The 12,056-nt window shown below is 43.4% G+C and overlaps 1 protein-coding gene across 2 annotated transcripts in view; it reads left to right on the top strand.

The window, feature by feature from the left end:
* Window positions 1-5,608, top strand: part of LOC139216035 (multiple C2 and transmembrane domain-containing protein 2-like) — a 33,630-nt gene extending 28,022 nt beyond the window's left edge. For both annotated transcript variants that reach the window (XM_070847120.1, XM_070847178.1), the window contains 5 exons: window positions 857-898; window positions 2,790-2,899; window positions 3,130-3,239; window positions 3,617-3,714; window positions 4,581-5,608. In XM_070847120.1, the coding sequence (XP_070703221.1) occupies window positions 857-898; window positions 2,790-2,899; window positions 3,130-3,239; window positions 3,617-3,714; window positions 4,581-4,628 (408 nt within the window). In that variant the 3' untranslated portion in view covers window positions 4,629-5,608. The remainder of the gene's footprint in view (window positions 1-856; window positions 899-2,789; window positions 2,900-3,129; window positions 3,240-3,616; window positions 3,715-4,580) is intronic.
* The last annotated feature ends 6,448 nt before the right edge of the window (window positions 5,609-12,056 follow it).

A 12,056-nucleotide genomic window follows, 5' to 3' on the forward strand; every position in this document is an offset into this window, starting at 1 on the left:
CAGTGAAGTTAAAACCATGTAGTGGATTATTTTCACTATTGATTCATCATCTGTTAATAATTTTTTCAGTTAATTAATGCATTTTTAAATGACTTATGTCAGAAACGTCACTTGAACCACGGTGATGTCCTCAAATATATTTTTTATCTACTCAAATCAACAAAAAACAAAGATATTAAATTCACAATGATAAACAAAGATTTGGCAATTATCAAAATAGTTGGTGGTTTATTTTATCAGTCACCAAACAATTTGATCATTTCCGCTCTTCAACCATATTAATAAATATATTGTAGACAGATCCAGATGTACACTATCTCATCATGTGACACTGAAATCACATAACGGGAGAATAAAATGCTAGGATTTCTAGATTAAATATTAGTAACAATTGGGCAACAATCACAGCTTGAGTTTGGTGTTTCTTATTAAGAGGAGATGAGCTGAAAGATGCTAAAATGCTCCGTAGAGCCGAGGAAAACTGCAGCGTTGGGTGATAATATCATACAGAGCATCCTTTCTCGTACAAGCACTCATGTGGTCCACTGTTTGACAGAGAAATATTTATAAATGCCGATTTAACACATTGTGTTACGGACCTGCAGTTGCGTTGGCTTGTTGGGAAAAAGCCAGCGTGGCCGGTCAGTCAGCTGTCCCGCAGTGCCGAGTGTTTCTGGAGGCTGACCTCAGGGTCACCGCTGATCCCTGCACTTTGTCAGAGGACGACCCCGTGAGCTCACACGAGTTAATACAGAGTCCCAGTGTCAACAAGAGACAAAGTATAGAATGTAGAAAATCTTCAGATCAGTACCGCCTCACCTCTATAATACCATTCTTTGTTTTGTTTTTTTTTTAGGACAATATGGATTTGGGGGATGAAGATGAGGATGATGAGAAGGTATGTAGCTGCAGTGGCTCTTTCTTTTTGCAGTTCTTTGTTGACTAAGCGTCTTTATTTCTATATGCTGATGAAAAGAAAAGAACTTAGCTTTATTTTTACATGTTGACAGAAGTATCTGGCTATGATCTATGATTTTACCTTGTAAAGCTCCTCATTCAGCACTAAACCTTCTGATGCATTGTAAACTTGCGCTCACCAAAAGACATTTGGGCTTAATGAAGACCTCACCAGCCCGTTTCCACATGTCACTACACATTCATATGCTAATAGAGGGGTGGGGGAAAGGTTCTGCTGCATTTGGGAAAGTCCCTGAGCTTAGTACATAATATAATACCATCAATATGGAACTAATGACAGCACTTATACATGCTTTTTCAAAGCTCATTTCAAAAGTTTGTGTTGAAAGTGTTAGAATGCTTTTAGGCAATGAAATATTTCCTCACAATGACAGCAGTTTATTGTAGACGTTTTGAATGGCCTGATGTAAAGTGGTTCTCATACTGGTTCCAGTGGGAACACGACTTGAAATAGCTGAAGTGGTTTATTGAAGTGAGCAGGTTTGATTGATATTTGACTGCAGCGAAAGTAAATTGTCTTACATGTGGTTTTTTAGACTGACGGTCTCGGCGCATCTGGAATATCGCAGGTTTGATCCCCTCCACAGCTCTTTTCCCAGGCTCGTCCCCACTGTCTGGGTGGCATCCAGCCAGCAATCACTCACAGTGTTCCTGTGCAGAAGCAAACATTTATCACAGAGATCACACAGTGACAAAGACCATGGCTTTGGCTAGTAAACAGTCTCCCAATAACCACCGCTGCCACCCCCACCGTCCACCCTCGCAGATCCCAGCTCCTCTCTTAAGTCCTCTAACCCTCCCTCAGTCTCCCTGTGTTTGATGTGGACATGTGGCCGTGTCTCTGTCTGAAGTCTGGCTCTCGCTCCAGAGAGCTTCAGAGAGTCTGGTCTCCCCTGTTTACTTTAAAGCCATCCATCCCTCCAGGGATCAGGACTAGCCTGAGAACGGTACCTCGTCTCTCGTGATGTGAAGTCCAGTCGCTCTCTGAAGAGCTCTCACTTCAAAAAGCCATTTTCAAGCTTGCTCTCAAAGCTCCTGACTTTACATTCACATTTAGCCGACGTTCTCAGGCAAAGTGGCTTTGAATGAGTTTGTCTCAGTGTTTCGGTGTCTTTCTCACTTACACACACATTCATATAGTGTTGCAGGGATCAAACCTGTGGCCTTGAGAATGTCTCAGATACCTCCGACCAGATGAAGCAGTGAAAGCTCTTATTGTCAAAGAGTTGAGCTGACGAATGTCTGATATTTTCTGTTTTGTTCTTTTAAGGCTTTTTATGGAACAAACCAGACTAAAGTCTAGGAATTTAGATTTCAGAATAGCTCTTCTTAAATTAATAAGATTTATAAATGACAGTTTAACTTTTTTTTATTATTTACGAGGGTTTACTCTTTAACGAGGAAGTATTTTGCGACACACTATCACGATAGCGAGGACGATATAAGATGGTTAACACGGCGCCGCGTGAGAACACGCCCACAGCAGAATCAACACCTTTTAAAAAAAAAAAATAATAATTAATGTAAAGTAACAAAAGTACATTGTAAATTGTTTGTATGTGTATTGGAGTCTGATAATCTTTCACGAGGTATCACAGCAGCACAAACTTTGTATTAGATTAATCACACCACAGTCTTCTATTTTTTTAGATCTCTACTATGAATTCTAATATTCACTAATTAGCTGCTGAAAAAGATCTACTTTCCCCACCAGTACATAACCACCAAAATAAGACACACTGTCCACTGTATGAATGCTTTCTGTCTTCCAGTTCTTCTTTCCGTCTCATCTGGTCTGTTTTCTGCTGTAGGAGTCGGAGAGAAGGGGGCTGATGGAGAAAATCCACATGGTCCAAGAGACCATCATCACCCTTCAAAACCTGCTGGATGAGATCGCCTGTTTTGGGGAGAGGATTAAAAAGTAAGAATTAAAGAGCAGAATATGTTTTTGTATTTTACTAGAGGCATGGATTGTAATTATTACATTTTCATGGAAGGTCCTGAATATTTTAACATACTATTTTAATTGTGCTGTCCTGTAATTACCCAGTATTAAAGAAAGTCTGACCACGCAGTCACATTTTAGCTCTGTATTTTATCTCCAGTCGCTGATCAATGTTGGAGCAAAATGTGTATGATCCTGATTTTCAGCACTTTCAACTGGTCGGTGCCGTTCCTGTCTGGCATGGCCGTCCTGGTCTTTGTCACTGTAACAATCCTTACATACTTCATCCCTGTGCGCTACATCGTCTTAATATGGGGTGAGTCTCAAACGCTGGCTAATCTGTTCTCTGTTTTTGTGTCAGTTTACCTCCATTTTAGGGTTAGATTATTCCATAATGTCCCATAACATGCTGTCATAGGCAGACTCCCCCTCCTCTCCTTATTTTTTTTTTATCATTTTCATTCCAGGCATCTTTTAAGAAAAGATTATTGTATGAATGATTGTGTGTGTGTAAAAAGAGTTAACCTCATGCAGCCTAAAAAGTGAAAGTAAAACGAGAGAGAGGGCACATAGTGAAGCAGTGCATCTCCAGCAGCATAAGTCTCCTCTGCAGGTATTTGTTTGTGTGGAAACAAAGAGCGCAGCCACTGGAGACTACTGTTAATGATATGTTGGTGTGAATTTCTGTTTTAGGCATCAATAAATTCACCAAGAAATTACGGAACCCGTACAGCATTGACAACAATGAAGTGCTTGATTTCCTGTCGAGGGTGCCTTCAGATGTGCAGAAGGTAAGCCCCGCTGGATCAGCCGGCCAGGAAGCTCGAAATCCCAGAGCCCGCTAGCTTTGCATTTCACTAAAACAACTCCCAGGCATTCATCACTCTTGTCTGTATAATTAGCTTCATCTGTATAATTATGTAGCCCTGTATAATTTCTGTTGTGTTGTGATCATGATACATCCCTGGTGGAGGTCTGCTGCTTAGCAGCTTTGCAGCGCAGGCGGTTCCCAGGCTGAGACAGGAGACGCTGCTGCTGGTGTCTCCTGTTTGAACTCAGCAGCACACCGTCCCTCCTCCTGCTCACATAAGGGAGAAGAAACACTTTATTGGTCAAAATAACCACTCTCCTCCAAACAAAGCGAGAAGTCATTGTGAATGCCGCAGCATTGTGCACTGATGCTCCAAAATGGCTACCTCGTGTCTGCAAACCACCTTTTCAAGTATATACTATTCACAAGGAATCTATAGGCTTCTTTTTCTTTTTTCCCCTGTCTCCTCTGCCATTCTGTGCTGACCTCTCCTCTTCCTTTATTCTCTGTCCTCGCTCTCTGCACCCACGGTCGTCTCTCCTCCTCACCCTCTCTGTCTCTGTCCTTTTCTCTCTAAGCTGTTTGACCCCATTTGCCTCCTCCCTCTCCTTCTCCGATGCCCTTGGGCCTCTGGGTTTAGTGACGGTGACTCTCTCTAGTCTCTCTGCTGACCACTCTTATTCTGTCTGTACAGCCATCATGGTCATACAGTGCCTCAGTGAAAGTGTCGTTTGTTCTCCAGTAGTGATGGAGTAAAAGCACAAGCATTTGTGGTGAGAAAGAAAGCAAAAGCTCTTGTTTCTCCAGAATGAAGAGCTGAAATAAGATGCCTGTTATTTCCCGCAGGTTCAGTACAGTGAGGTGAGAGGCAGCAGGAAGAAGAAGGTCTCGTAGAAGGAGGACAGTACGTTAACAGGACCTGATGCTGCTGTTTGGGGGCCTCACACCTAAAAACAGTTTCCGGAGGGATCTGCAGATTCTCACCTTTTTGTTGGATTTGGGGGTGTGTGGTAGGTTCCGAATATTAATCGTCCGCGTCGACGCACAGCTCAGCACAGCTCATATCGACCAGCACCTGAAGGCCTTTCAACCAAAGACGTTCATACTGAGGCCCTGCAGACATTCAGCTTTATTTATGCCGTCTATCTGTGCATTTCTGGAACAATTTGTAATAATGTTTCCACCGTTTGTAGGTGTTGTACTCTTTAAGATAATCGATCAGACGCTGCTTTATTTTATATTCCCGGCCCCAGATTGTCCTCTTGAAACCAGCTGAAATATCAGTTTGTATCATTCTGAATGTATGTGTATATATGTGGAACATTTGTGTATATATTTTTACACAATTGACAGACTTTAACCCCAAAATGGATTTTGCACCTTTTGAAACAACAAACAAAGTTGTTGCTTCATTACACAAGTCGTCATTATTTTCTTTAAGTTTTTAAGTTCAAGGTCTTTGTGGTTTTAACCAATAATGGTTAGTACTTTTCCAAATTGAGCTTTTCATATGTCAACATTTGGAACATTAGTAGCAAATATAATGCATGATTTTATTAGTTACATTTACCTTTGAAAATGGATCGAGAGTTGCAGTTAGTGCATACAATATTGACTGACTCATTTTTCGTTAATGTGACAATATGGACTTATTTTTACATGCAAAGATAAGTGCCTACATCAGTTTGAGATTTTCATTCATCCTACACAGAGGATGCAGCGCAGTCTATGTTGGATTTTACTCTTGTGCTTGTGAGTGGGATGGGGTCGGATCTGTGCACACTTTATTTATTAATAACAATCACTGATGAAGACTTTGTATCACATTTCTAACAGCAATAAATGCTCCCAATCACACACAGTTGAGTATATAATCTGCCTCTCTGTCTCAGCTCTGTGCTGCGTCTGTTTGAATTCCCCTGCACGCCGTGTTCATCCTCTCTGTGCTCCCGTACTGCAGGATTGTGGGCGTCTAACAGCACCAGTTTCAGAGCACCCCCCCCCCCACTTCATTAGGCTTTCATGAAGCGAGGCGAGGCTGTGTGAGACCTCACCGGCACCCGAGCTCCCCCACTGCGTTGATGGCCCTTGGGCGTCGCCACGAGCAGGAGGACCCCGGCGACCTCCTCTCAGCTGCTGTGACGAGATGCCTGCAGCCAGCATCCTATCAAGCACAGCAGCCAGACAAACCTCCGGTACCGGGCTGCACACCGTTCAGGAGCAGGAGGAGGATTTTAAAACCAGCCACAAGCAACAACAACCGCACCAATTTAGGGATTGGAGAATCGAAGTAGTTAAGATGTTGGCGTTGAGAGTAATACCCTGGGATTTATGGCTTTTAAGTCACAACGCGTGGGCTCTCAGACAGCAGCCTCTTAGATGAGAAATGAGTAAAATTAGAGCTAAACTGCTCTCATGAAATACAATAAGAATCCCATAATTTTTGTATCAAATGCAATTCAAATGTATTGTATATGAAAGTATTTCATGGCTGAACTGATTACACAGTGAAGATGTCAGCCTTTTAAGTATAATTGGTGCCTATTAGCAGTGGATTGTTAGAGAAAAACATGAAGTAACACCTTCTCTGGAGAAATGAACTCCCTTTAACTGCTCAATGCACTATACACGTGATATCCCACACAATGCTACACCGTATAAAATAAGTTGATGATTTGTCCCAATTGTCTTGAGGACAGAGGATGTGCAGAGTGTGGCAGCCGGTGACCTGTATATCTCTTCATCTAGTTATAATGTTGACTTAGGTATTCAATATTAATAACCCGCTGTCAAGGACACTGGAAGGACATCTCAATTTGACACTTATAGGCTCAGCATGAATATGTATAGGCAGCGAGACGTCTCAGAATTACCAAGTAAAATCACAGTTCACACGCGGGGACTAATGTGATGTGGCACATGCATTCTGATGAGCCACAAATACAGCAGCTGATCGGTCTCAAAAGACTTGTTATAACTCAATATCGGACCTGAGAATGTTCAGCTGGGTGTGTGTGTGTGTGTGTGTGTGTGTGTGTGCACGGGCAGAGGTACTGCATATAAAGCTCTGTAGAGGGTGTGAATGCTCCTTATTATCCAGTAATAGTCCAGTCTTAATTAAAGCATTAATAACTTCATCCAGCATGTGTGTGTGTGTGTGTGTGTGTGTGTGTGTGTGTGTGTGTGTGGAGATGGTTTAACTAGTTCCCAACATAAAGCGTTACCGTTGAGCAGGAAGCTCTTTCCACACTGACAATAAGCAGATGGTTTGTTTGTGACTCACTTTGTCTCAGTTTCTATGACACTTCACCTTCAAACTCTCACCGCTAGTGGAAGCTGTATGGGCATTGAATTCTAAATCTGATTATATTAATTTTCATGAAGAAGTGGGCTGGCATAAAAGCTCCAATATGGTTAACCTTCACTCTGAGAGCTGATTTGTTCCAATCAAACCACGACGTGGAGCAGTGCAGTCAGGATCATATCTGTTCATTCACTCTGTTGTGTCTTTCTGTTTCCAAATATCATCGCTCATCAGAGGAGATCAGTAATTATCACGTTCTGCTAATGCGACTCATTCGCATTACCACAGTAGCTACTGCTACAGTGCTTTTCAGACCGCTGGGTTTGGGAAAGCGAAATAAGAGTAATTCCAAAAATATCTGACTTTCCTTTAAAGGATCAGGCTGTAGAGTTCTGATTTAGTCGACTAAATGTTGTCTGCAGGACCGGGAACTGTTTCAGCTCATCTGTGATCAAAGATTTTGTCAAAATGTTCAGTTTTTCAAAATGTCTGACGTCTCACAATTGTTTTGTCCTCCGTCAACAATCTTTACTTGCAGTAATCAGCTTGATTTTGACCACATGGACAGCTCACATGCCCCCCCCCCCCTCCTCCAACTCCAACTGTCACCACCACTCCCCCACATGTTAACAATCCTTCAGGGAGTCTGGGTGCAGGTAAATCACAGGCACAGTGTGTACTAGCTGGGCCGCTGCCCAGAGGCTGTGGGGCGGCTGTGTGGTCCCGGAGCAGGCCGACATCAAAGGCCTCGATCCAGAGGAGCCCGAGGCTACGAGCAGCCGACAGCTCTGATTGACAGAGGAGATGATAAATGATTTCATGAGAGAGACACTCTGGTATTAAGTTGGCCTTTTGTTGGTGCTTTGTTTTACTATCAATTTAAGTCGAAAGAATCAATGCCGTAATTTTAAAAATAGACTTAGAAAAATGTTTTTTAATTTTATAATAATTGATAGATTTGAACAAATCTGGTAAAAACTGTATATTTTGGTGTTGTCCCCTGGAAATACCAAAACTGTCTATCAGTATTTTCCAGCCCCAAACTCGTAAGTGTTCTTACTGGTCTCAAATATACAGTTTCAGTATTTGTAGCTGCTAGCGAACATTAGTCAAACAGAATTAATACACTGTGTTTATATCTCAGCTGTGGATATTTACGTATTTGGTCCTCTAGTGTGTTGGTTCACAACCTTCACACCCCCACAGTCCTATCAACTGAGCTCCAGTCATCACGGTGCAAATGTGTTCGCTTGAGTGAGACTTTATTCAACTATTGATGATATAAAAGGGGATTTTGTTAAAAAGTTGGTGGTGTTATAGCTGACATGTGGATATGCTTTTTTAATGCATATGTTTGTGTTGTTTAGGTTGAGCTTCTCCTAATCCTTCCACATAACCCTTGGCAAGTGCAGAAGTACCCCCTGGGGTGCAGATACCCCCGTTCGGGAATCACTGATCTGGTATTCACAGCAGCAGGATGCCGTGTGTGGGGCTGACTTAGAATAAACTATTGTCCACACTCATAATAATGTTCATAGCAATGAAGGAACCCAGTTTAACAGTATTCATTAGTAGGATCCGTTTTGTTCTTTGTATGGGATTCGTTGATGAGAAGTCTGTGAAATAGAACCAGACTGGAGTGGTCAGATTATGGAGGTTTTATTTTATGCATCAGAGCCCTTTATTATGCATGTTTCCAATTTTGCCGACATATGTATGAGCTGATTTACATTAGTGATCTTAGTTCTGTCAGCAGAAATAAATGAATGAGCAACAGAAACATCAAATTAAATGCTTTAATTCTATGAAGTATATTGGAGGTCACTCTGGATTCTGCAGTCTGCTTATTAACGAATATCATGACAGAAATTGTGTTTCCTAAATGATGGCTCTGATCAGATGCATTGTTGTAAAGGATGTTGATGGCCTGCCTCTGCCTGAGCTGGATGGAGCGGCTGGGGTTGGGAGTGATGGAGTCCTTCCCATACTGGATTGAAGAGGTGGTGCAAGATGGAGGTAGTGGTCGTAGGGAGTGTTCAGGCTGTTGGTGGACTGATTGTAGAAGCTGCAGACCTGGTGGTTATTCTCCCAGGTGGTCATGCTGGACGATGGAGTGGGAGATGCGAGCGGCCCTGCCTGTTCAGAGAGAGCACCTGTCTGCCTCCCCGGAGAGGAGAAACACCCGCCTCTGTTCTCCATGCTGATGTAGTCGTTCTGCGTCTGATGGGGGACGAAGCAGACGCAGGTTCTGCTGTGGTAGGCCTGAGTGGCGTGCTCGACCTCCTGCCTCTCCCAGCTGGTGAACACACCTCCTCCACAGGCGGTTCTGGGACCAGCACGCCATGGCGTTTCCACCATGAGATGTGCCTGAGAGAGCAGCAGCAGCAGGCGGGCAGAGAGTCTTCTTCAGGGTCGCTTTGGGTCCACCGGCTGTGGTGCTTCTGTGGAGAGACGCCTTTGAGCTTGGTGCTTGTTTCTGGAGGAGGACTATGGTTTGGCGTTCACACTGCTAGACCTCTGAAACCTCTGAAGTGAGAACTCCACAGACAAACCTGCTTTTTAAACATAACATCTAATCCCCCATAAGTTTCTTTGTCCATTGTGTCCTCTTTGTGTTGCTCCTTAAATGCACTAAGCTCAGCTGGTTTTATTTTTCTTTGTTTTACAAATGGCTTTTTAGCAGCCTTTCCCAAAGTATATGTGTTAAAATGAAATTTGTGTGACCCAAATACAGTTTCTTCACTCTCTGATGACCTGCGTAATTGAAAATCCCCTGCGTGCCTTTTATGACAAGCTGTTTAAGTTGTAGGAAAAGCTGCGTGTCCCTCTGTGAGGATGATAGACGGCCTATTGAAACTCTTGCATATGTAGAGGATGTTAATAGGTTCCTGTGGGACATGTTGCTGTGGCCGTGCCCGAGACGGCTCTCTAGTAAAAAAAAAAAAAAAAAAAAAAAAACTAAAAGAATACGAAATTGTATGAAACATCTATTGTACAAAACCATCGCGGCTGCCCGTCCATTAGGGACACTCAGAGGGTACGCCAATAACGTTTGTTTTCTGATGCATGCCTGCCAATTCATGATGTATTTTCATTGAGTTAGTTTTCTATTAGTTTGATGCATCTGTGATTCAGGTTTCAGCACCTCTAATTTAGTCTAGTTTATAGTTTATGTTTTTTAAAAATGAGTGGGCAAAGTCAAATAAAAGGTTTTCTCTTCAGTCCAGGTATCTCCAGCCCTTGAAAACCTCACTCTAAAATATATTTGAAAGAACAATGGGACATCGTTGTTTATTGGTATTTAACCATGGGCTCTAATTTGTTCAATTTAATTATCACATATAAACCTACTGCACCTCCCTTGAATCCTGGCCTCATGTAAAGTGTAAAGATGAATTGTGAAAAGAATGTGTGTTTTCTCTCAAACACCCCCCTTCCCTCCACCTCCCCCCCCCCCCCTCAATCTCATCAGCCACCGTGATTAAGGTTTGGCATTGGGGATTGTGCTGTCTTTTTGGAGAGATATTTCAGCTGCATTTCTGACACTCTGAAAGGAGAGGAAGATAAAGGAGGCGTCGGGGAAAAAACTCCTTCCCGTTGTGTGAGTCCTAGAGAGGGCCTTGAACCCTGCCATTCACGCCTTTCTCTCCATCAGCTGAGTCTAATTGCCAGAGAGGACAGGAGACCCCAGGCCCGATCGTTCCTTATCCTCTTTAGCGCTTTCAGGCGAGTGAAAGGCGAGCTTCTGCTTTTGATCTTTTCTCTGATTCGCTTTTTCTTCTCTGTCATCCCTACCATCCTCTCCTCAGGAGTGACACCAGCTCCTTTCACTGCCTGCCCCCGTCTCCATCTGCCCAAAATAATGACCAAGGCCCAGGCATTATTAAACAGAGGTGGAGAAGGGAGGTCAGGACTGGGAGAGGGAGAGGGAGGTCTGGATGGGGACTCCAAACTCGTCTAAGGAGGGGTGCCCCTATTCCAAATCTACTCCGTAGCCTCTCTGTGTTCCCCTAGATTCATCCCTTACAGTTTTCATGGCCTTAGCCTGGAGAAAGCCCATTCTTTAACAGACCACGGACGTGAAGGCTCGTCCTTTCCCAGAGACGGTGCTACAATAAGACCCCAGGCTGCTTGAGACAATGGGGCCTGTGTGATCTCTCAGCCAGACTCGGGATGAGACGATGCCTTGCTTGCCAGTCCCATGGGAGGGTAGACCCAGTGGTCATTGTTGACAGCTAATGGACAGCATCTTTCCACTGGCAGGCCCCCCTGCAGACTGTGTCATTTTAGGTTGCTTAATAACAACACTCAGGCCGCACCGACTGAGGAATTCTATCGAGAACAGCAGTTTGTTTGCAGATGAAAATCATTCCCCTCACAAATCTGAAAAGCTAACACTGGGGGGTGATTGGATGAATGCAGCCGGCGAGCAAAGACAGCATTCAGCGGGGGAAATTCAATATAACTTATGAAAGGAAAAACTGGTCATATGTGTGAAAAGACCAGAATTAGAATCCTCCTTTCAGCAGGAACAATGAAATTACAGGCATTTGTTTCTCTTAAACCAGAGCACAGACGTGCTGACAGCTAGTAATAGTGCCGTGCATGCTGACACACAGAGGAAAAGCCTGGACATGACGCTCTGCAATTACATGTTCAGCTAATATAGCGGTCGTTAATGCTCGTCTTGTGTTTGGCATGTGTCAGATCAATGACTAGAGACGCCCGAACGGCCTCCATTCTAAGTTCCCATGAGGATGAAGGACATGCCGTCCCCGCGGACGCTCGTATACTCTGTACTGTCTAACTATAGATGCACTTCTTCATCATTTCATATCCTTTTCTACTCATATACATGAGCACTTTCACAGCACAAGTGCACTTTTAACACTACTGAAGCCCCTGTGAGCGACACAAACAAGAGGTGTGGACTGTGTTGTTGTCCCTACTGCACTTTTCAGACTGTTCATCATTAACACCGAGGGGCTGTGAGCTGAAAAGGACACATAACAAGTCTG

Source organism: Pempheris klunzingeri, chromosome 1 (assembly GCF_042242105.1).
Source record: "Pempheris klunzingeri isolate RE-2024b chromosome 1, fPemKlu1.hap1, whole genome shotgun sequence".
NCBI lineage: Eukaryota > Metazoa > Chordata > Actinopteri > Acropomatiformes > Pempheridae > Pempheris > Pempheris klunzingeri.